At 34.8% G+C, this 26,363-nt stretch overlaps 1 protein-coding gene across 5 annotated transcripts in view; it reads right to left on the reverse strand.

The window, feature by feature from the left end:
* The window catches only part of DOP1A (DOP1 leucine zipper like protein A), a gene marked incomplete at both ends in the record, with an annotated part of 61,086 nt that overhangs the window by 1,448 nt on the left and 33,275 nt on the right, over window positions 1-26,363 (reverse strand). For 3 of the 5 annotated variants that reach the window (XM_084257396.1, XM_084257397.1, XM_084257395.1), the window contains 18 exons: window positions 1,491-1,620; window positions 4,531-4,695; window positions 5,563-5,618; window positions 6,441-6,577; window positions 7,493-7,642; window positions 9,223-9,284; window positions 9,420-9,569; window positions 9,801-9,910; window positions 10,706-10,785; window positions 10,954-11,098; window positions 11,213-11,279; window positions 14,767-14,871; window positions 15,697-15,752; window positions 16,366-16,500; window positions 20,982-21,107; window positions 22,752-22,934; window positions 23,044-23,155; window positions 23,935-25,924. In XM_084257396.1, the coding sequence (XP_084113522.1) occupies window positions 1,491-1,620; window positions 4,531-4,695; window positions 5,563-5,618; window positions 6,441-6,577; window positions 7,493-7,642; window positions 9,223-9,284; window positions 9,420-9,569; window positions 9,801-9,910; window positions 10,706-10,785; window positions 10,954-11,098; window positions 11,213-11,279; window positions 14,767-14,871; window positions 15,697-15,752; window positions 16,366-16,500; window positions 20,982-21,107; window positions 22,752-22,934; window positions 23,044-23,155; window positions 23,935-25,924 (3,959 nt within the window). Of the gene's footprint in view, window positions 1-689; window positions 750-1,490; window positions 1,621-4,530; window positions 4,696-5,562; window positions 5,619-6,440; window positions 6,578-7,492; window positions 7,643-9,222; window positions 9,285-9,419; window positions 9,570-9,800; window positions 9,911-10,705; window positions 10,786-10,953; window positions 11,099-11,212; window positions 11,280-14,766; window positions 14,872-15,696; window positions 15,753-16,365; window positions 16,501-20,981; window positions 21,108-22,751; window positions 22,935-23,043; window positions 23,156-23,934; window positions 25,925-26,363 lie in introns of all 5 variants that reach the window. The other 2 variants (XM_084257394.1, XM_084257398.1) reach the window with 2 other exon arrangements.

Below are 26,363 nucleotides of genomic sequence, written 5' to 3' on the forward strand. Positions count from 1 at the left end.
TTTACCAAATAATTTCCCAGTGGAGAAAGTACTAGCAAAATCCAGCTTTTTTTTTTTTTTTTTAATTGTGTTCACAAGGTTTGCTTTTTTTAAAGTCCCGATAAAGGAAACTAGGTTTTAGTTAAAACAGAAGACTCTAGAAGCAAAAAAGAAAATAAGTAGTTCTTTATGACCCCAAAAAGAGGGGGAAACAATTGTGATCATGTCTTAGGAATTTTTTAACTGCTAGTCTGAATTATTAGAGATTTTAAGCCATCTTTATTGACAGTTTTGGGATCAGCTTTCACATCACTGGAACTTGTGGAGCATACCACCTAAGTCAAACTGCAGTTCAATAATAAAATGTACAGTGTAAGTTTATTATGAAGGAAAATGATTAAGATACCTCAACTTCTTGCATAATCTTTTTATAATCCGTTCAGGATTTACCCTTAAGGACTTTTACTAAATTCTTGACCAAAAAGAGTGCAATTATTTTGGTGTTTCTGCTCTTTTAATCAAAACGATACCATGTCAAACATGTTTCTATTAAAATGATTTACCCTTTCATTTCACCAGTCTACACTTGAAAGGACTCCCTTCCTGTTTACCTCTGTTACACTTATTGAAATTCAGACCTGGTCTCGATATTTAGTCCAGATGTGGCAACATTTGTTGCCATATCACAAGCATCAAAAAGCCACCCTCACCTGATGCTTGGCCATCTCCAATCCCTCCAAAATCACTGTCTTAAAGTCCTCCTCCTTGTCCTGTGGAAGGAAAGAGGAGAACTCATTTGTTCCAGTGAAAAGTATGCTTGGTCATGAAGACCTTGTTTAAAGTGTTTTGCATGGGAAAATGTTTTCCAATCAAAATGATTTCCTTATTCTGTGGGGTAATAGAAAGGTCTTAGAAAAACTCATTTCTAATGAGATGCGGGGGATGAGAGAAAGTACATGTCTCTGGGTTCGTACACAGTTGCACTGCTTCTGGATTTGTTGATTATTTTTTCAAACTGTTATGCCAACATGAAAATAGCCAAGTCCTAGTCTAAGCTCTGGGCCCAACTTTCATGTTCTCCTCTGTCCTTTTACATAGTCCCTAAAAAAAACAAAACCTTGATTTTATACTCAGGTTCCTCATATCCTTCAATTACTTCATTCCATTTCTATAGTTTGTGGAATGTAGTTTTGGAGCTGTTACCTGATTAGGGAATCCCAGAAGACCGGAAAATTTCTGAGCACTCAAAGCACAATTTGCAAGCTAGGATTCACAAAACAACCCACATTGTCCCAAAACTGTACAATTTTTTGAAATTTTTTGAATGCAAAGAAATAAGGATTTGTAACAAAGCCCGGGGAGCATGTCAAATTTGTTATTTGTCAGGCAAATATATGTAGTTAATTAGCCTGATGCATACTGAAAGATATAAAGTATGAAAAATGTGATGAAATGTATTCTACAAATTTTATCAACACAATAAAAACTAATTTTTTTAAAAAATGCAGTACCTTTGCCCTTTTCCGAAGAAGTTTTGCTAGTCGTACTACATAAGGTTTAAATTCTCGTTGATGTATGCCCTGCCGCCTGACTTCCAACCCAGAATCATCTGAGGCTTCTGGAATAAATGCCCATCGGTACCTATGTATAAAAAATGAAATCAATGTCAGTAAGATAAACTAAGAAAAGGCCACATAATAAAAGATCATGCAAGACGCCAACATTTAGGTTCAAATGTCAGTTGTGCTGTTTGTAGTCCTGTTATTTTGGTCGTATTAGTATGAGCCCTTCATTAGTAAATAAATATTAGCTACCTCATGGGATTAAATGTGTAAATGAATATGAAATTTGCAACGTGCTCATTTCTCTCATGAGCACAAAGCAAGTACTCAACAAATGTTTTTGTCTTCATTCTTTAATAGGCAAAGTCTCCAACATATACTTGGCAAAATGTTTCCTAACTAAACAGTAAGGGGGCAAGGAACTGAAATTTAAGAAAATTTAAGAATTCTTCCATACTTATTTATTTTTGACAAAACATATATGGAAAAAATTCAAACGCTAAAAGGACATACAAAGAAAGGTAGTTTCCCTCCCACCATAACATTTACTAATGTTGCCAGTTTTTTGCATATCCATCCAGAGGGTACAAATAAAAGAGCACTTATTTACACAACCAATCCCCTCCTCTTTGGACAAAGAAAAAGATGGCTGTTTTAAATTAGGTATTTTTGAGATAACAGCTTTTTTTGTAGCTACATAGTTAGTGGTGGAAAATACAGATTTATTTAGTCTCCTAGACTGTCCAATTTCTTACTATTATAAATAATACTATATGGATTGCTTAATGCTGATTTCTGTACACAGCTGAATGTATAGTGGTAAGAGAAATCCTCAGATTTATCGGAATTACTGTTTTAAAGAGATCCTTGTACTTTGAACTTTGTTAAATATAACTGCTTTGGAGAACGATTGAACAATATCAAAGTACACTTCCTGTAAGACTACTTCTGCTATATAGGGTAAAAAAGGAAATACAGTTTTAGATCTTTACCATTCTGATGGTCACCTATAATTTTAATTAGTTTTACTCATCAATATGGCTGATCACCTTATCCTGTTTAAAATGCTTCTCTTTTCTATGAAGTAGCAACTCTCTCATTGGTGCATTTTTCTATTGGGTATTGATTTCTTTCTGTTAAGATATACTTTTTCATATACACTACAGATATATTTCACCAACTCTCTGCTGCCTTTTAAATTTTATGGCATATTTTAGCTTTGTATATATTATCAAATATTTTGATATTTTATTATATTTTAAATTTACTTTTAAAATATTACTTTTAAAATTATTCTCATTTATTTTCTGTATACACTTTTTCTTAAAAGGTCTTTTTTAAAAAAAATCTAGTTAATATTATGGCATATTTCATCTGTTTTCCACTATATATTGACTAGTAATAAGGAGAAACATTTTGGTTTTCATCATGGAAACTAAAAAGTCAAAACTATGAGATAATACTACTTAATTGTTCTTCCTAGAGCACTGAAGAGTACAGTTTCTGTCATTAATTCATTTTGGACACTTTCCTACCAATCTGCTTAGTATCCTTTTCTGAATTTTGGGAGTAACATCAGTTTAATAGATACCCAACCGCTGAAATTCATCAAGAAGTAGATATATATGGTTTTCAAATGGAAAAGAAAAATTGAAGGGACTGGAATTTCAAAAAAAAAAAATTCTAGTTCTTATTAAATTTGAGGAAAAATAAACTTGTGAGACATCAATTTTTGAAGATTTAATCATGTTCAAATACAGGAAAAAGATTCTAAGTTTACTCTTTATCCCATTAATATTCTACTCCAGAAGAATAAATATAATACTATGTAATAAAACATGTAAATGTGATCATGTTGATAAATTCTCAAATTAGCCACATTTTAGTAAAACACAGTTTACCTTTTATTTTAAAATGTAACATGAAAATAATTATTTGAGTGCTTATTAATATGGCATTGGGAGAATTGTATTGGTTTCTCTCTATCCCCCTCTGCCATCTCTATTCAATAATCATCTGAAATAAAACAGCTTCCTTAATTCCTTTTTTTTTTTTAGATATTATACATTTTTGGGCTATAGGCCAAAGGTGCAGGAGGGTGAGAGGATTCACCAGAGACAGAGTGGGGAGCAGAGCACGTAGATTTACTGAAATAAGCTGCTGAGAGGAGCAACAGGCTAGCCACGAGAGGTCTACTGTGCCCTATGTGGGTTAGCTCCCTGGCCAGCGATAGAACTCAGGCCACGGCGGTCATAGTGCTGAGACTTAACACCCAGGCCAACAGGGAGGCCCTTAATTCCATTCTTGTCCATCTAGTCATTTTTTCACACTATACAACCAAAGTAAAATTTCTAAAATGTGAGTCTGATAATACCATCCCATTCTTTAAAATCTCTAATGGCTTCCAATGGTCTTTAGATTAAAATACAAATTCTCTAATACAGCAGACAGACCATTTCATAATTTGGTCTCTTTGCAGCCTTTTAACATTCTCCAGGAATATGGATTTTTCAACACCAGATATACCAGCTCTACTCCAATTTCTGAGTCTCCACATACATGCAACTTCTGCAACTCTCTCTCTTTACCACTTCAGTAGAAAACTTCCCTCAGGGCCAGCTGTGACCATCAAAACCAGGAGGACGCGTCTGCTGCATTTTACAGCATTTTGCATGTCAGCTTTTGGAACACCTATCCTGTTTTTTATTTTTTTCACTGGACTTGACGCTGGGGAGTCATGTACCCTTTCCTGCCTCATATACAGTGGGTACTCAAATGTGTTAACTGAATGGTCTGATAGTGTTAATGTATTCACAGCAACCATTTATTTCCAATAACTATGCTGTCCCATCCCTGCCAAAGCAATTACATTTTAATAAAAATTATGAACATTTTAAACTTATACAAAAACTTATTAGGCTTAGATTTCAGTGACCAAAGCAAATGCTTTTAAAATAATACCCATTTTGATTGTCTTGCTTTTACTTACATCTGAAATTGAGGAAGATTTTCTGAGGGCAATGCCAGAGCCAAATCCAAAAATTTGCAAGCAGAGAGATAGAGGTTCAACCACCGCTGGCTGTTATATGAAGTAGAAAAGCCATTACCTCCTGTGTAGGTTGTCTCCAGACCAGCCACAGAGGGGCCTGAAGTCCTGGAAGCAGGAGACAGTGCTGTTAGCAGCCGGACCTCTTCACTAATAGGCAATTCCTAGAAAATCTCAAAGTAGCAGCTAATATTTTTCATAATTATCTGACAGACAACTAATTCCTAAATGAAGTCATGACTAGATTAGTTTTTCCGTTCTCCAATCAAAAATTCACTGTTCTTTAAAGAAAATAAAAATAATACAGAATATGTTACACTCATGAAATACAAGAAATATAAAAATACAAACGACTATGAAACTAAGATCTCCCGACTACTGAGTATTATACAAGGTTGGGGGGCACTTTCTATAACAAGAAATAGTTATTAGTACAGAGGACTTTAAAAAAAAATTCACCTAGCACTGAAGAATAAAACATCCAGTACCATACAGTCTTCAAGGAATGTCTCAGACTTCACAAATTTATTTGTTCAAAAATTCTTACATAAAAATATACTTAGTTATACATTAATAAGCAGCTCCATTAAAAGAATATAATTATGGAACTTTATTTGTGAGCACTGGAGAAGATCTGGACCTTAGTTACAGTCTACCTGCCGTAACAGGTTGTGCTGCACGTTTCAGGGATAAATCTGACCTACCTAAACCAACATGGCTCACGCAGCTGAAACACTGAATTGCCTTAAACTAAATTTGTGTCTAGAGATCAAAGGCCACGAATACTGGTAGTTTAATCCAATCTAAAATGGTTAGGAGTGACAACATATAATATTCAAATAGGATCAAGTAAATAACAGTATGCTACATGTATAGTCTTCAGATAAAACAGTGTCTATATTCTCTCAGTTGTGACATTCTGGATGATTTTAGGATGTGAGGCACAAGAATATACTGAAATGAATTACGTATTACCGTGAAATATCTTCGTCGGCAGTGAGTTCCTGCTCCATCAGTAAAAATACTTGTACCTGAAGACCGTGGAATAAATGTCAAATGTTTATTTAAACTGGATATATATTCTTTCTTTCAGGTTCTCCTTCGGCTATACTTTCATCAATGTAAACACAAATTTTAGGATGCAACTTCAGAATCTTAAATTATACTTCAGTTTCTACAGGGAAACGGCAAATTTAGCTCAGAGCCTTACCAATCATTTGGCAAAGCTGAGAAGGCGGCATGCTTTTGTTTTCAGGGATTATGGGTGAGGGGGGGAAGAGTCCATTATTAACAAAAGAAAAAATATATAAGCCAGTATCTTGGTTGGCATCTTCTAAACGCTAGGTTTTCAGAGATTCAGATTCCTCTTCTTTACTGTTCTCCCACCCCCCAACTCCCCAAGTCACTCGGGTGAGGATGACTGGCTGTGGTTGGGGGAAGGAAATGGGTTAGTGTGATAGGACATGGGAAGGTTTTTCTGTTTGAACATTTATAAAACCTTTGTGTGTGTCTCTGAGGCAGGCTCAACTGGGGTAGGAGCTGCATGTCAAGCATGAGCTTCGTCAGTCATTTAAATCTATCTAAGCCATCTCTGATAATGGAGGAGATGGTGCTACAGGTGGGAACCAGGCCTGGGAGTCATGGAAAAATGAAAAATTTAGTGAAGATACTGAATTAAACCAGATCAGATGATGCAAAGATTCATGAGGAATTACTGCTTGCATATGTGTAAGTTTAAGCTGTATGGAGGTGGCATCTGGCTTATTTTGCTATTTTCAGTTGTAAAATTGTCAGTAATAGACTTATTTTAGAGTTATAATTTTATAATTTAGATTGCATTAAAATTAACTCACAAGTTCTGTAATCATAGTAGGCCAGAGAGAGGTAAGATGTTGTGGAGACATTCTTAAAAGTAACACTCTGAAAAACAGGAACACTTGAGAGTGAAGAGTTGGCACCTGGGGCAAACGGAGACTCTCAACCAATCTCTCTGAAAGAAACGCAGTGTGTTTTCAATATCTAAATAATTTGACTTTTAAATATAATCTATTCTTGTACTTCTCAAACTCTGTGGTGAAGGACTAGCTTTTAAAAAAATTTCAATCTGCTGCAGATTGATACTTTTGTAATATAGGGTAAAAATGAATTACCAGAAAAATCAAGTTAAAGATATATATGGGTGTCATTTTATTACTAGATTCAATGTAGTCTGTCAAATTACCATAGAAGATTAAATTTCTTACTCTAAATTTCTGTATCTATCATGGATGTGGTAACAGAGTAGTAATGGTTCATGGGCTACATTATAAATAGTACTGACCTAGTTAATTAAAAAAAAAAATCAAAGACAGATAACATCTTTTCATTCAATATTGTTTCATTATATCAGTGTCATTTTATTACCATAGTGTTGATAAGAAAAAAAGAATCCAGGCCATATTGGAGGAAATTACAGCACTAGAGCATTTGGTTTTGATACATTTTGCTGGTTTTGTCATTTTACTTGAAATTTCTGAGAACCTATCAGTGATGGTTAGGTGAGGATTTACTGTATGGTACACTCCCCAATCCTGGTCCCAAATGCTACCAAGTAGACCTCCAAATGCTACTTCAGGCAAATTTCCTGGTTTTGCCAACATTTTGGTCCTCTCAGTGAAGGTATCTAACACTATATCCACAATAAAGAACCGCTAAAATGCCTGCCTGTAGCAAAACAGTCTTATACCTCATCCTCAAACATGAATTCCCAGGAAATTTGTTTTAGCAAGCCCTAAAAATTCAGTGTTTATTTCTTTTACATAATGGGGATAATTTTGTTGTAAAACAGATGTCTAATTCTACAGCATTCTCCATTGACTTCCATTTTGCATATTTCACTCCAACTTAAAAGTTATTCACTACTTACCTTGTATATCTGGAAGATATTTCTGGTACTGGTCAACTTCACTGCTAAAAATAGCAAATGCTAATCTTTTGAGAAGCATGGCTCTCTGCTCTAGCTCCACATCACGGTTTGCAAAAAGATTAAGTGTGCTTTGAGCCACAGCTACACGAGCTGAAAAAGCAAGTGAGAGAAAAGTTGTGATACAGTCATCCAGTCATTTGAAAAAAGATTATTCAGTTATTTGCTTTCAAAGATGGATAGACACCCTACATTATCTAAGAGTAAAAGGAGCTTAGGGTAGAAAACCTGGGGCAAAAGGACAAGCAAACAGATCCAGCCAGAAGACCAAATGGGGCAGGAATCAAGATATGAAGAGGGAAATATTTAGAACTGTAAGTTTCAGAGATAAAATCATTAATAATGCCATTTTATAAAACCCTTCACTATTTTATGCCATCTGCCTAATTCTTCCTTATTGCTTCAACAATAACTTCTGGCCTAGCAGCCTACCTAGCTCTCAGCCTTCCTTGTGTCCTGTCATCACCCCCAGCTCAGTCTTCTGCAGCCACACTGTCTTGCTTGTTGTTTCTTGAATTCACCAAGCTTGTTCCTATTAACATGATCTGTGACTTTTGTTCCCCATGCCTATGGAATTATCTGTCCATAGGCTTTCTTAGTCTGTCCATAGGCTTTCTTAGTTTTTTTTGGTTTTACCTCAAATATGAGCTCATTAGCTGTTATTTAAAATCTATGTCACTGCCCCATTCTCTTCACAGCTTTTTAATTATGCCCTGAGATAATCTAATGTATTTGATTAAGGTTAGGATTAATCACTGGCCCATTTTTGTCTTTTAATATTTGTTGAATGGATGAATCTAAACTGTAAAACAACACTGAAAATAAAAGAATCTACTGCCCCTTTTCTATTAGGAGAAACTGCAGTTTGAGTTAAAGAACTTAAAATCATGTTGACTAATCTGCCTTCACTGCTATTGAAGGTCATTTGTTTAATAACTTTTAGACTTACAAAACATCAATCTTTTTTTTTAGATGAAATAATCTGAGGAATGCTAAAATATTAAACTAATAAAGATAGAAGGGAAGTAGAGAGTGATTCTGATGTCTTCCCCCTTTGGCCACTTCCTTCACAGGAGACAGAGCCTAAGATTTAGATTAACTTGTTCCAAAGGTTGGATTCAATTGTTTGCCTTACCCTACTTACTGAATGCTTGCTATATGCCAGGTACTATGCTGTGTGCAGGGGAAGCAATTTAAAGACTAAATAGACATGGCCCCTTTTCTCTGCCATTTGCCCCTAAACAGACAAAGTTTTTACTTTTTTTTTTTTTAAGATTTATTTATATAAGCACTGGGTACAGTCAGAAGAGTGGGAGGGTGAGAGAATTCACCAGAGCTAGAGCAGGGAGCAGAACAGACAGACTGATGAAATACACTGCTGAAGGGAGCAGCGGGGGGCGGCAGGAGAGGTCTGTGCGCCACGTGGGACCCTCGCCTGTGATGGAACTGGCGCTGCAGAGGCTGCGGGCGGCTTCGCAACCCAGCGCACAACCGCGGCCCCATTATTCTTTATCATTGTGTCCTCTTTAAGTTTTAACATTATATTCCTATAGGGTACTAGATATAATTTGACAGAGAGCTAATACGATAGCTCCTAGAAAAAAGTAAATAATAAGAATGGATTAGTATAGGAAAGACAGACACTGCTTAGTTTGTCATCCCAAAATACTCACTCATTAAATCCCTAAATGTTGTTTTATCATGTGTCATCAAATTGTCCATAATTGCTCTCCAACTGAAAGAGACAAGGATTATGATATATAATTAAGACCTTATTACTGTTATTGTGAAAAATACTATTCTACTTTGTAACAGACTATGTGAGATGCATTATTGTGTTGAAGTAAAGAAAAGGATGGCAATGACTTACTGATTAACACAAGAGGCATCCATTTGAAAGAAACTGGGATCCATGAAGAGGTCAAAGGCTTCTTTTTTCCAAGCTCTCCGTGTGTACTGATAGCCACTAAGACTACTAAGCAGTTGGACACAGGCTCGATAACTAGGGGCATTATGTGCACTAGGAGTAAGGAAAACCTCTTTAATCTACATGTTGTAACTTTGATCATTTTGTGATTTGTAAGTGTTCACATTTACCTAGTTATAGAAAGCAGAAAGACCTCTAAGGGAAACAGTTATTTTTTATCATTAGATAAAAAGGTCATCCTGTGATAATGCCAAAAGTAGCAATGAAGGAACACAATTTGTTTCTAACAGGCTATTAAGAAAATTACTTAAATAATGATAGTACCTGTGATTTCGGAGGTAGGGTACAACATAATGCATAATATTTACAAGTAAAGGAATAACCCGTTCCTTTTCATCGCTATAGAAAACCATATCCAAAAGATGAGCCAAAACCTAAAAAGAAATGGAGTATAATGTAAGAGCTGAAACTGACAGCATTTAGAGGTAATTTTCAGTCTGCAAGAAAACTGAGAAGATCTTAAAATTAGAAAAATCTAAAATCAGATCTTGCTTAGCCATTTTTATATGAATTATTTTTGCTACAATTTTCATTTTTCTCCATTATAACTGTAGGGTATGAATATGAGCACATTTTAAGACGTAAGTATAGATAAAGATGTCAAGACCCTTCTAATGTGATAGTAAGGAAACAGTGAATTGAGAATGAGAAATTGAGTAGTCTTCTTTCCTTGACTCAGTTAAAAGGGGGCTTGAAAAGAAACATGAATTGAGTTCTCAAGTCCCAAGTCTATCAGTTAATAGCTATTTGGCCTTATTAGTCTTGCTTTAATCTTTCTGAGTATCTATAGTTGTACAGAGAAACATAAAAGACCTACAACTGTGTAACGGGGTGCAAAAAAATAGAGGATCCAAGTAAAAATGTTTGATAAGCTGTAAAATATAGAGGCATCATTACACCACCTCTACCCCTCCCCACCACACTGTGAAACAAAGGTACTTTTCTTTTTTCAAAATTACACTTTAAAAAAGCGGTGCATGAATCTAAAGTTATTATCACTTAAATGAAATAATCTAAAGTTGAAACGTTAATTCAATATAGTGATTTCTAAAAAGTACAAATGTTTTTTCAAATTCAAACCTCCTCTAAGAAATACTTGCTAATAATTCAGTTGTGAAAATGTTTGCTTGAAACATTTGAAACGTATGACAAAACTCAGTAATATTTACCTCAGAGAGTAATGTCAATGCATGAACACTATATACAGAAGGAGTAATGTTTGAGGTTTCCATTGCAGGTGATAACATATCTAAATAAGAGAAAAAACAGATAAATTGCAGCCACAGTTAGGTCTTTTCCCACTGACAAAAGCTACCGACTAAACTTAAGAAAATGAATAATTTTATGGCATTCACAGTGCTAGCTGTAATGATTTTCTAGGCCTACAAATATAAACCTAAATGTTTGAGATCAGTACCTTCAACATCAGATTCCAAATTGGTTCCATCAACCATTATTTTGGGAGAAGGCTTAACTTCAAGATTTCGTCGCAGCCATGTTGTCTGTTCCAAAGAAGAACCAGCAATTGCACCAATTGCATCTACTATTTTATGAGTCACATCCTAAAGAAACAATGAAAAAAACCAGTATGTATGTATGCATAGACAGACATGAAACTTCACAGGTATCTTATGAGAAAAAGTCTTAGCAAGAGCCCTAAATTTGGAATGTCTTACCTGAAGATCTCTTTGGTCTTTTTTATTTTCCAAACTAGGGTTTTTCATAATAAACTCATTCAGAACCCTGAAAGGGGGAAGGGGAAAAAGAGGAAATATTAAAGAAACTGTAAAGGCCCCAAACCAAAAAGGAATCAAATGTTCTGAAACAGGGAAACAAACTGTGGCCTATTCTTATAGTGAAATACTCAATAGCAATGAAGATGAATACATTATAGTTAAGTGAAATTACATGGATGAATCTTACAAAAATGTGTGAAAGAAGCAGACACAAAATATTATATATATATATTTCAAAATATATATTTCAGAAAAAAGGGAAAATTTATCTGTGGTGTTAGAAGTCAGAACAGTGGATATCTGTGAAGAAAATAACCTGAGGGCACTTATGTTTTATTTCTTAATTTATCTTTGTGATTATATAGTACTGACTTGTAGTTATGTACTTATTTCTAGGTTTTTCTGTATATGTTGTATGTAATAATGGAAAGGTAAAAAAAAAAAGCCAAAAATCCCAAACCCATCAATCTTACACTATAATACAAAAATGATTTTTTACCCTGTACTTGTATAGTCTAAAAATAATTTATGAATAAAGTATTTTTTAAGTTAATTTAATAATAAAGTATTTTTATAAAGTATTTGTTTGCTAAAATTTTACCTATATTTGACTTGATTTTATTAAGAGAAATTACATGCATAAATATTTGCACACTAATATCTGAAATAATATTGAAGAGAAATTTTCATATTCATATTTTGTAATGGAAATTATTAAAGTTTTAATAGGACAGGGAAAAACAAATTTAAATGGGGAATTAATTTTCTAGCATAACTGAAAATGTTGGAACGTTTTGCTTAAAGACTCAGAGTACACACAAACTGAGATAGAGGTAGGATTCTTCATTATCTGAAAAATAAAGAAAAGGTAGCTGAGGAAATAGCAAGTCTCAGGGTAGGAGAAGGTACAAGTCACAACAGATATCCTCAGTCGTTAATAAAATTAGCCAGGGGCCTCCCCGGTGGTGCAACGGTTGAGCGCTGGGTTGCGAAGCTGCCCGCAGCCTCTGCAGCGCCAGTTCAACCCCCAGCCGCCGGGCGAGGGTCCCACATGGCGCGCAGACCTCTCCTGCCGCCTGCTGCTCCCCTCAGCAGTGTACTTTGTCACTCTGCCTGTTCTGCTCTCCACTCTGACTCTGGTGAATTCTCTCACCCTCCCACGCTTGTGACTGTCCCCAGTGCGTGTATAAATATATAAATATATAAATCTTTAAAAATTTTTAAAAAATAAAATAAAATTAGCCAGCAGGGATATTTGTTGCTAATTAATCAAAGAACTCTACATATGTTCCCTCTTTGAGCCTTAAAACAACTCAGGGATCGGTAGGGAAGAAACTATCATTCCTGCTTGATAGATGGGACAACTGCCCTGGAGAGGATTATGGAGGGACATAGAGGGTTGCAACTAAGAATCAGAAATTCATGAGACTGTTGTGTGATTTCTAGTATTTACATTTCTCTATCAGCACTAAAAATACACACTATCTTCTTTTCCCCCTCAAAATAGTTAGCTTAGTCTTTGATTCAGGATTTGCAGACATTGAATTGACTGCTCTTTTCATTAAACTTCAGTGTCTAAAACTCCTTTAGCTCTTTGATTTATATAATTTTCTAGTAGGGTTCAAGGATCACAACAATCCCTGAAGTTCTCGAGCAGGATCTCTTTACACTTTTGCTGGACTGGAAACTTAGTGTTACTCAGTCATTACAGGTTGCTAGCCTTGCCTCAACTCCTACTACGCTTCTTCCACTTCCTTTGCTTCCTGGCAGGAAACTACATATCCACATTTACCAGAAAACTTGAGGCCATCTTACTGAAGAACACTCACCTTCCCTTTGTTCTACTTCAAAAATTTCTAGACCACTGCCACTGCCAAATCAGAATGGCTAGTTTCTTTAAGAATGAGGGCAGAACCAAAATCTGTGTATACAGAATCACATATCTACTGACATGAAATCACCATTAGAGCTATAAAATGACTAAAAAGTCAAAGTTCTTTACACTTGGTTGAATTTGTCTCCATTCAGTGGTAATGTGTTTACTGTCACTGGTTTTTAAAGATACCAGAATGTCTGAGATTACGTAATGTAAAAAGTTTGGGGGAAAGTTTGTCATTCCTTTCTCCTTTAGATCTTAAGTAGAATTTTTCAATTTAGTGTGAACTCAAATCACTTGGTGACCTTGTTAAAAATGGATATTCTGATTCAGGTGGTCTGGGGTGGAGGCTAAGATTCTATATTCCTAACAAGTTCCCATGGTATTGCATTGCTGCTGGTTGAAAGTTCATCCTTGGAATGGCAAAATCTTAGAATATATCCTTATTTCTTTTACTGCCATTTTCTGCCCACCTCTGAAATCTCTGAGATCTGGCAAGATCAAGGAGCCCCTTCTCTCAGTCTTCTCTTTCCACATATATAACACTATTGGCCTAGCACTAAAGAATTTTTATAAAATATTAACTCATTGAATCTTCCTAACTTTATAAGATAGGTGCTATTATGGTTCCTATTTCAGATGAAGACTGAATACCACACTACTCAATAATACCACACTGACTCAATACCACACTACTAAGTAAAGGAGCTGTGATTTGAACTTAGGCAGAGAGTAACTTTAGTCTTTGATGTTAACTACACACTTAAAATCCTAGGGTCTTTCTTACCAAATCACATTTTCTCTCACATCTTAACTTCTGAATTCACCCTACTACTAACTTGCCAGTCATGGTCCATTCTCAAAATCTGCAATCACACTCCCCTTCCCTATGATGAAATTCCTTAAACTAAAGTGCAAAAATCCATCTCCATCTAGCTCCCATCTCCGTTTACATCCACCCACCTTCTAGAGCCTGTGCCATACTCTCTAACCAAACCAGACAGTGCACCTTGCCCCAGTATACCCTTCCTCGTCCTGTATCCACAAAAGTTTTCTATTGCTACCACCTCCATTCACTGAGCAAGTATTTACTGGGGATCGGATCGATTATGAACCAAGTATAATGGTGAATAACAAAACAAACAAAAAAACAAACCAAACACCACTGGCCATCACATCATGGTGCTCAGAGTGATGACTGAACTTTGTCAAATCATATAAATCATTAACATAGATCAGGAGACTTAAGACAGAGAGAAAGTGACTTTTCCAAGCTTGTTTATGTTCAAGACCCTGAACTCAAAGTATAGTCTCCTGTATGAAGTTTCCCTTCAGCCATTCTCTTTACCTGTCCCCTTTCAATTCCACACTCTCTACAAACTAAGTAACTACTGATGTAACACATTCATTCAGGACATTTACATTTTATGTATGTATAAACATACGTTGTTTCCTTGCTAATCTCTTCCCTGTTTTTCTTACAGAACTCCTGCTAATTTCATACACTGAGAATCCTATGAGAAGGTAAAGAGGTTTACTCAAAACATCTGCTATTCAGCAAATAGGACAATGAACGTTATTATTTTACTCAAAATAACATTTAAGAGAATTTGCTTACCCAAGTATAAGGAACTGGCCTGGGGCTGGAAGACTCAGTTGTATTGAATCTTTCAGAAGTATCAACAGTGATGCCCAGCTATCCACTAAATTGGGCACAGGAATTCTGCAAGATAATTATGATTCACACATATATTAGCCTTCCCCCCTTCATGCATGAGGCTCTATTTCAATCTATCGTGAACATCAATTTCTTACCTCTAAAGAAATTAAGATTATATCCTGGTTCAGTCAAACCATAACCTCTAACACTTCTATGTGTCTAAGTTTAGAGCTTAGGCAGTTTTTACTTTAACTACAATCAGTTTAAGTACAGTACATAATCCAGCTTTAAAAATGTCTGCCATAGATCACAAATTGTTGCCATGTTTGGTATTAAACAAGAACTGCCCTGTAAAAGACAATTATGATTCAGGTCCACAAGTAAGATGTTTATCAAAACTCAAACCAACTAATTTTTGTTAAATACAAAACTGGAATAGTATAATAATCATCATCAGCAGCTACTTTTACATCATTCCTAATGTAAAAAAAGAAATCAGATTCGATTACTATGCATTACCTATATCAAAATAATAATAGACTCAGTGGCAACAGCATTGTTTGGTGAACAAATTTCAACTTTCATGGAAGTTAGCTGACTTGAGTTTTGAAATGACTTTGTCACTGTTTTGACATCTAGTGCATCTGCAACACTGAGGTCTTTAGGTTTAGTTTTGCACTTAAGTCTTGTAGGAATTTTATGGCTAGCTACCTAAGAACTTATATAAGTATATTCACAAGCAATGTTTCTCTGGTTATAGCATTTGCTCTTTTAGTTTTAGGGAGATAACACCAACTTCTTGAAAGAATTCAGGTGCTTTTCTTCTGTATTTACTAAATTTTATATATTGCTAATGCAGTAAAGAGAGATCCACATAAGTTATCTTACCTTTGAATATAAGCATAGAAAAACTGAAGCATGCAGACTTCCAAAGAAAGATGCTTCTATAAACAAAAGAAATCAATTTTACAGTGAAGAATGCTGCCTTTGCTATTTCTTTGTTGCAATTACTCTATTTTTACCAACAATTTTCATTTAAGAAAATTAAAAGAAAACAAAATAAAATACTAGTTTGCCATAAAAACCAAGCAATTCTCTTAAGTTATTTAAAAAACAAATAAAAAAACACTTATCAAGAGCTATTTAAGAGTTTTGAAAACTGGATGGAAGGAGATGAAAGATTCCCAATTCCCTCCCTCCCTCCCCACATGTATCAAAAGTTGATTTTCTACTCATTTACTTTTAAATGATTCATTTACTCTATAAGTATCCAAAGGATTTTTATTTTAAGCAGCTTATGTTTGGTTGGTTCTATCAGAATTAGGTTGAGATTTTTTTAAGAAATGTGTATTTAAATCTATTTTACAACATGTCTGTTAAATTAGTGTAGTTTGTTCTAATTTGCCTAAAATACCATTTTTGATTAAAAGATGGTGTTGGGTGTAATATGAATTAAAAAAATCCTTGGAAATTTATAATAGACAAGAAAATTATACTGATGTCCACTGACATTTACCGAGTTGTTCCTTTAAACAAGCAAAGAAAAGCACTATTTACCTTATCCTTGGCTATTGCTGGGGGCTGCTTTAAAACTTCTTTCACAGTTTGTATAACAGTTTCTGCTCTCATGACACTGATTGAGCGCACCAGTTCTACAAGTAAAAGCTGTTCTTCACTGGCTGCAGGAATGACCTGGATAACAAATCATTGTATTTACGTAAGTATGTGTGTACATAATGTCGGGGTACAGTTGAATAAGGGTATAAACTAAGACCCCAATCCTGACCCAGAAGGCAGGTTTGGTAGGCTGGAATAGATAAAGGAATAGACAGGCTTCCTTGGGACAAGGCCATAAAACGGACCACTGTGACCAGAAAAACCAGCCCAGCTCTGGGAATGCAGAAGCAGAGGCCATAACATGTTTCTGTGTCAAAGGACAGTACCAGAGACCAGACATCCCAGCAAATAACTGGTGCAACTGGCATCCCAAGCCAGAAAGCCTGCAAAGAGAGTATAAAAGAGAGCCTCAGATCCTCCTTCATGCACAGACTTGTCCTGTCTCTAATAAATCCACCTGTTCTGATCTCTACTCTGGTGAATTCTTTCACCTACCACCTTCAGTCTCACCATGATCTTCTCCCCACAACACATTAGTCTTTTAAGAAACTAGAATTAAGAGAATATTTTACAGTGTCTTCTTAATATAAAGGATGTTTCTATTCAATTTCCTTGACTACTCTAGGTAAAATATGTATTTTTTATCAATATAATGCATACACATCATCAAAAACTCAGGCCCTATCCTTCTTATGCCCAAAGCAATCATAGTCAACTCCTAGCTCTTTTCAATTATGTCTGAATAATAGTTATTATTTTCCTATTTCATTATTTTTAAAAATTTCAGATATTATCTACTAACTTCCTACTTTAGAAGACAATTTACTTCTCTTACACTTTAAGAAATAGTTTTATTGATTTACCATTGGTTTACAATGCTATATAAATTTTAAGAGTACAGCCTCACACCTGTGTGAAGTTTACTTATAATCTTAATTTCACACTACCACTAGAGTTCTAGTGCCATTCTTACTATTACACTGACTCCCTCTACCCTTTGTTTCCACCCCACTTCTGGTACTATTACATTTTCACAGAATCTAAAGTTATTTTCATTGTGTTTTATTAGTTTGCTTGCTTTGGTTATATTCCAAATATGAGAGAAACTACCCGGTAATTTCACCTTATGAATTATTTCACTTAGCAAAATCATGTCAAGTTCCATCCATGTTGTTGTAAAAGGCACAGTTTCATCTTCCTTGATAGCTGAGTAGCATTCCACTGAGTGCTTATACCACAAGTCTTTATTCACTATTCTGTGGAGCATTTACATAATTTCCATGTCTTGACTACAGTGGACAATATGGCTATGAACTTAGGGGAACCAAAGGGTGCATATATTTTTTCAAATTGGTGCTTTTCACATTCTTAGGATATATACCCAGGGACTGGATGGATCATATATTATTTCTAGTTTTAGTTTTTTAAGGAATCGCCATACCATTTTCCAAAGAGAGCAAGTACATCAGTTTACATTTCTAGAAACAGCATATGAAAGCTCCTTTCCTTTTTCCCCCATACCTCCCCAACGCATGTAGTATCCACTCTTTTTGATATAGGCCATTTCTTAAACTTTTTTATACATCATCCCAACAGTTAAATCATATTTTTATTTAAAGCAACATCTAGTGTTCACATGACTCTTTATGGTTTTGCTATTATCCTATTATTGCATTTCTTTTCTTGTACAAATTTTGTTTTTCTTGAAGTTAATAAATGCTTTTTTTTTTTTTTTTGGTTTGCTTGCTTTTCTCTATCACAAAGTCATTCCAAATGCTCCAAGAAATGTAAATTTTCTCTAATCAAATATTCCTATACATCAAGTAATTAATCATCTACCTTTTCTTCCTCCACTTCATTTTTTTTTTTCCATGAGACAACTGTTAGATGTCTTTCTAGGTTAGTACTCTAGGTATGGTGTATAGAATTAGCCTGATATTTTGCCTGTGACCACCAGACTAGAGAGATTACCCTGCCTTTTTTTCTGTGTGTGAACCCCTATTTCGTGAATACCATGTATTTTTCCTTCTTAGTTATTCTTGCTGGACAGTAGCTGAGAGAGGGTGAAAAATGCGAAGTTCAAAACACCGTCAGTGACAGTTTGGCTGGTATAGAACTATAGGTTAAAACTAACTTTCCCACAACAATTTCCAATGTTTCCTGTAACAAAATAAGATTGACAAATCTTGTCACTATTCCATTTGAATAGGATCAGTATCCTCTCTTCAGAAGATATTCAGATCTCTAGCTCCAGTGGTCTGAAATTATATATTGATTTTGTGTAGATCTCTTTTCATAGTGCCTGTGGAAACTCACTTCATTTATTTCTGGGGAATTTTTTGGATATTTTTCTCCCCTCATATTTATCTTTTTACAAAAAGATATTGAGCCTCCAGTATTACCACCAATTTTCTCATCTCCTTCCCCCCTACTTTTCATATCCCTAATTTATATTCTTACCCAGTCTCTTCTAACTCATATTCTAATTTATTTATTTTTTTTGGTTTATGCTTTAAACATTTTTATAGCCAAAAAATGTAACATTTACAATGATCTTTCTTATAATCTTCCCTTCTTATTTCATGAATGCAAAAAGGTTTTACCTACTGAAGGTATTACTTATAGTTTCTTCTATTACCAGCATTGTTTCTTTTGACTTTTTTTTTTAAATCTAGTTGTTTTGGTCTTTATCATATTAAGAGTTTTTCCTTGTGACTGGTAATCTTTGGCCCTCTATTCATATTTATATTTGAGAAATAATAATAAATATTTACGAGTGCTTATTAAGGTGACAGTCATTGCTCTAAGTGCCATATATATTATAATATATATATATATATTCTTCTGATTGTCACATCTCATGAAGTAGTATTTCTACCCTGAGATCAAATAGGTAGTGAGTGAAGACGGCAAAAGTTAGAACTTGAACCTAAGCAATCTAATTTAAAAAAGTTTGTGCTTTTAACTCTATTACTGACTTTGAGGAAAAAATTATAATGGAAGATTACTGGTGTTTTGGTGGAGGGTTTGGTGTGGTAATATACATTAAAAGAGGTGTGAACTGATGCCCCTTAAACATTTACAGTGTTGTAAACTAATGTTTTCTGAATTAAAAAAAAAAAAATTAAAGAATGATGGGAAGGTAAGCATTCTTGTGCAAGACTAATAAAGCGGTGCATCTCTCTGCGTGGTAATTAATAGTAGTTCAGTTTTGTTTTGTTTTTTTTTTTTTTGTGAAGGGTCTCAAAAACTTTAGTAGCTATAGATTTTTCCTGGTCATTTTCCTAGTGGAATTCTCAAAACTTACCTGAGGGACATAAAGCTTTCTGCCATCTTGCTGAAAGCTGATTCCCAGCTTTCAGACATCCTGGCTGCTCCTGTTGTCAGCATAAAGTCTAACTGCTAATTCTATCTGTGTGAGTCTTTCGTCCTTGGGGCCAGAGCCTCTCTTGACAAACTCTCCACAGAGTAAACATGACTGTGGCATAGGGGAAGAGAATTAAGTGGCTGCTTAGGTTGGAAAGGGAAATGGGATGTGGAAGTTTTAACTGTTCCTTATATACACTTTTAATCACTTCTCCAGACTTCAACATCATCCCCTCCCTTTGCCTTTAATGTCCCTGAAACTCCTACTTGCAGAGACCATCTGTGGTTTTACAGTGGGAACTGGTTACTCCATTGCAGGCACTTAGAAATCGGCTTTCTCTACTCAACTCATCAGTGACACACCAGGAATGTATGCACCTTTTAAAATTTTGTTGACACTTCTTATTTTTCTTAGTCACCTCTCCCCAATTTCTGTCATTGTAGGTTTATGCTTAAAATTTTTTACTCACATTTTCAGAAAAAGTACAGAGAAAAATTCATGTATTCAATATGCCATGTTAAATCTTATATCCTGGATTGCATTTCAACAGTCCAGGATTTCAATTATGTCTAATAAATATTATTTCTGAACTTTCATATGCAAAATGTCATGCTTACTATTTGCCTTTTATGCATATTTTTATTACTTTAGAAAGGTCAACATATATGTAATGTGAAATCAGCACAGATATCTCAGAAACTTTAACTTAAATGAATCAAATATCATTATGCCAAAGTAAATTTGACAGCCTCCCTATCTGAATGAGTCGCTATTTCCAATACAGAATTCTTTTTTGAGCTTTCATACTTACAAAGCAACAAAATACTCATGTAATCTAGCCAAAACCAGCTATTATGTATTAAAAAACTAGTCAAAAATGCACTCTCCACATCCTTACTTTGTACCCTGAATGACTAGCATTTAAAAAATATACTATACTATATTTTCACCTTTCCTATTTAAAATATGGCAGCCGTTTCAATGTCAATTTCTTTTTCACATAAAATACCTTTTACACTTACTCAATTAATTTAGACAGCCAGTCATTATCTAAACCAGTAGACAAAGTGTTATTTTCCTACACCCTACACCATCCCGGTCCCACTACAACTAGTGAAGAGATTAGCATGCACTCACCAAATGCTTGCAGAATGAAGAATCAAAAGGCACCAAATGGTTAAATACATACCTTGGTCCTGGTGGTGGATTTGTTCTGTCTCCTTTCATTCCATACAAATGCAATGGCAGCCATAAAATGAACACCATGATTCATCGAAATGGGACCCAGTAACTCAAGGATCTGCTGTCTCAAGTTCTAAATTTAAGAAAATGACAAGTGAATCAAAAACTATGAAAGCATTAATAACTAAATTGCACTTTTAGTTTTTCTTGAAAGAATATATAGCACTATATGTTTTACTATCTAATAGGAAAGGAAACTTTAGTAATGTTAAGAGATACACATTTGGTCATTTTAATTGTAAAAGAAAAAAACTTAAAGTTATAACAACTGACAGTCAATGCAAAAGTCTGTTCACTATTACGGTAAAAGAAAAACACAATATATGAAATTATAATTACTTTTATAATTATAAAAAATTACTTTTATAATTACTTATATAATTACTTTTTATGCAGATTTTTTAAAAGGAGGTAGGATGGCATTTCATATTTAAGTGAAACTAAATAACAAAGTATAGATTAATATAAAATCAGTACTTAGACAAATTTTTCTAATGTTTTCCAACTTTCCCCATCACTCAAATCCATGTGTGTGCCCATAATTTAGGAAGTCTAGGAAGACAGGTCTATGAGTAAGAAACTGAGAGATGTCCATTTCATAACTGACACAGCGTAACATGCTATCATACACTATTCATATAATTTCCCTCGAAATATAAAGGAGAAAATTTGGAAAATACTTTTGAGAATAAGGAAGATAAATATTTTCAAATCAACTATTTACCCCATCATCCCTAGATTATCATTCATGATCTTCCTTTTTCTGCAAATAAATTTTTTTTTACAAAATTGGAAATACAGTATTTGTTCAGTTATGTAACACTGAACTTTTAAGCACTAAAATCTCTTTGCCTCACTAAACTTTTAAGAAATTTCCCATCCACTAAGAATTCTTCATAGCCACAATACTAGCTCTCTGTAAATATTGCTAAACTTTTCCAGAAAGGCTCAAACAGCATCTTAAAATGTCCTTAAAAAATGTAGGGATCTTGGGCCTCCCGCTGGCGCAGCGGTTGAGCACTGGGTTGTGAAGCTGCCCGCAGCCTCTGCAGCGCCGGTTCCATCCCCGGCTGCTCCCCGGCCACCGGAGGAGGGTCCCGCATGGCACGCAGACCTCTCCTGCCACCCGCTGCTCCCCTCAGCAGTGTACTTCGGTCCCTCTTCCTGCTCTGGCTCTGGTGAATTCTCTCACCCTCCCGCGCATCTGACTGTACCCAGTGCTTGTAGGTACAAACAAACAAACAAATAAATAAATAAATCTTTTAAAAAAATTGTAGGAATCTCAAAAACCCTATGTTACATATAAAAAAATAGATAAAAAGGACCAAATAATTTATGCTTCCATTTATATGAAATGCTGAGAAAAAACAAATCTCTATATGAAGAAAAGAGAGATTAGTGGCTGATTGGGGTTAGGGATGGGAACAGGGAATGAATGCAAATGGGTACCAGGAATCTTTCTGCAGTGATAGACATGTTGGAAAATGAAACTGTGGTAATAGTTTCACAACTTTATAAACTTACTTTAAAAAAAATCATTGTATGGTATATACTTTAAGTGCATTTTGTGATGTCATATCATAATGTGATAATTAATTGCTCAATTCACATAGTGCTACAAATACAATTCGAATTATTCACAAATACTGAATACAATCTTTGGAAAAGTGCTTGAAGAGACTCTTAAGGTCCACAGATGAAGTGTGAACTGTCTAACCTTTGTGGCTCCAAGATTAATGGTGGTAACAGATGCAGATGCAGCAAGAGTCATCTTTTCTGAAGAATCAGCCTGATGTAGTATGCTCCAAAGCAGTGTCACAGAGGACATGATCATATGAAGGATTGAGAGAATCCCACTGCGGGCTTCAAACAAGTGTTTCTGGTCTACATTAACCAAAAGCTATTAAAGTCAAGGGGAAAAAAATATCATTACTTACTGAGGTTTACATATAGGGACTTTTTAGAACCCACAATCTTTAAAAAGGAGTAATATATTTCTGCAATCTTACTTGGTGATACTGGGTAGTAGGATCCAACAAACAGTAATGGATAATGGCTGTGATTCCTTCCAAAAGAGTAAGAATCATATCTGGTGGAATAATTGATGCCATCCAAAGAGGCCTGAAATTAAGTGTATTAATTTGAATATAAGTTCTGCAAAGAAAAGTTGAAGCTTTATTGACAGTAAATGCCCTGCATGTGCTAGGCACAATATGACATTAATAAATGATTAAAATAATAAATTAGTAGCTTTTATATCCTAACCTACAAAATAAATAACATTATAAGAACTTTAAAGTAATTTAGTTCTTTTTGTTTAAAAATTTCTATTTCTATCGTCAGTAAATGTCTAACAACTACAAAATAGTAGTCACATCAAAATTAAATGATACAGGCAGTTTCATTTTACATACTGTAATAACTTATAAGAAAATAAACCACACATTAGTTTACTAACAAGTAAATGGCTAATTTTGAACATGGCCTGGGAATACAGATGAAATTTAACATGAAACCAAACCATGAAAATCCAAAACAATGAAAACAGATGGGAAAAAATTATTTGTAATATTAACCAACTTTTAGTATGAAATTAATTTGCAGTTAGGTAACACAGCAGATAAATCTAGGGAAACCCTTTACCTAGCTATTACTTTTACAGCCCAGTCAGTAAGAGCAACAAAATTAATTTCAGTTCCTAGGAGAATAGCCTTTTTAAATATTCCTTCATTTTTTCATTCATGATTCTTTTATTGGTCTTTTTTCTCAAGCTGAATCTTCTTTTTGTGAACATACCATTTGTAACCTACCGACAAACTTGTCTTAAATTGTGACTTTCTAGGCAATTATGCTGTCATATATTTAACATTTGTCAGTAACAAAGTTAAATTAACACTTACCTACTATCAGACAATCCTGTTTCATATTTGTACTGCTGAATCAGGTTATCTAAATTTTTGCAAAGCTGTAGTGTCACAGAAACAACCACTCTCTGCAAAACTTTTCCCATGTAAGGCAGAGTAGATGTAATTAAACCAATCCATTGTGGGTGCATCTTGCAAGCACAATGTTGATGTAAAGCTCTTATCACTGCACAGAGGAACATGCCTTGACATGTGATCGGCTGAGCATGCAAATACTGGAGAGAGGTCATGGGCTGATGGGGATTGATGTGTTCCAAATCAGATACAACAAAATCAAAACCTGTTTCATTCTCTTCAGGGATAGTCATTACCCGGTGTTCTAGAACAATGAGCCTCTGAAGCACTTTAAGAAGTTGTGACTGGAGTGTGCTACCATTGTCAAATTCATCCTCTGAGAAATTGATAAGGCTGTCCTCTGAGAAACCTTCTTCCACAGCAATCATATTCTTACCTGCCAATTTTTCACTATGCCATTTCTGTGCACTAAAGATAGATGACAGCAAACAGTGCAGAATTACTTTCTGAACTTTGCACTTAGATAACATATCAGAGATAAAACTAGGAAAACCCTTTGCTGAGCTTTCAATTACTTTTGCCAGCTCAGTAAAGAGGAGTGTTAAAATTTCTATGCTCATCATTTGCATGTTTCGATTGCCTATTAAATCCTGTGTAGTGACTTTGACATGAGTTGGGTAATGGCTGCGCATGTAATATAAGCAGAGGGAAATAAGGATTTCTATGTACATAGAACTCCGGAAGTTATGATTTGAGTCTACTGGAATGTGACTATAAAAGTCTTTGCCCATGACAGAAATTCGATGTCTGGCCAACAGATTCTGAAGCAGAGACAACTGAGGGGTATATGCATTATTTACACTAGTGGTTGAAATGGCATTTACAAAGGCAATAGGGTTAGTTTTCAAGATGGCTTTGATGGCAGAAAAAGCATAAAGAGTTCTTGATGAGTCATACAACTGGAGATACAGTAGTACATGCTGATAGAGAGGATGTATATTGAAATTGGGAGATTTTCGTGATCCTGGAGATCCCATGTCACTCTCAATTTCAGAAATTTCTCCTTCTCCACAGCTATACCAGTTCTCTAAATCCAGACCATCACTAAAAAATACACTGGTTTGTTTGAGTTTTTCATTTGAAGTTTTTTTCTTGTCATCATCCTTTCTTCTGGCAAGTTTTACTTTAGGCTTTGCTCCTGGTTGTTTACCTGACTCCTTAACAATTGTTTCTTTCTCTGAAACTTTTTCTGATAATTTTTCTTTGAAGCTGAACTGAATACTACTGTGACTTCTCTGTCTTGATTTGGTTTCTGTGGAAGCAACAGAAGAGTCATGGAGAGTCTGTGTGGTTCCAGAAATACAAGGTGAGGAGCTATTTCTGGAGATTCCATTTGCAATGCTCTCATGGCTTCCCTCCGCAGACACAGTCAGAAACTGTGTACTTTCGTTACTCAGCAATACACTCTGACTCTGCAGAGTGGACTGATCTTCACTTTTAATCACCTCCTTGCTTGGATCTACTTCACTGTGCTTTGGAGGCATCGCTTCGATTTCTAACTGAGAGGTAACTGATGCCGATTCTGCTTCGAGGCCACTTACAACTTTACATATCAGGTCAAACACTACTTGTTGAACATCATCATCTGGGGAACTTGCATTAGGCATTTGAGAATCCTCTGGGGCATTTAAATTTTCAGGATCAACTTCATAACTCAAATTGTCCCCAGCAGAGGACTGTGAACATCCAGAGTCAGAACTCTGAAGTATTTCTATCTGTTGGTCTGGAAGATCAAAATCAGATACAACCATTGGAATTGTTTCACTGCTGGTACTTAAAAGGGAAAGTCTGTCACTTAATGGATTAACGGTGAGACTAAAGTTCTCTATTTCGTCCATGGTAAGTGGCTTTTCACCATTTCCTTTAGATGCAATTAGTTGTACTTGGCTTACTGGCATATGAGAAAAATATAAAGAAGGAAAATATAAAATTACATTAAAATAATTGAAATGCAGAAATGAAGACAGAATTCAAGATTTTTAATCATTAGTTTCATCACATACTCATGTGTTTCTATTAAAATTATATTTTGTCATTATTTTATTCTATTACTATTAGTAATATAAAACTATTAGTAAGTTTTTATTATTACTAATAAAATAGTAATACAATAGGTTTATTACTCATAGTAATATAATAACTATTACTATTAAGATAGAAAATTATGTAGATAACTATTAACTAGAATTTAAAAGATAGTTCAATATTAGAAGGGCTATTATTCAATAGAATTAAACAGAACAGCCCATTAAACAGATAAAATATAAAAATTTGCTCTTATCCACAAATAAGACATCTTTTTATATTGCAGTTAAAATTTTAGTGCTTTT

This window comes from Talpa europaea (assembly GCF_964194135.1).
Source record: "Talpa europaea genome assembly, chromosome: 2".
Classification (NCBI taxonomy): Eukaryota; Metazoa; Chordata; class Mammalia; order Eulipotyphla; family Talpidae; genus Talpa; species Talpa europaea.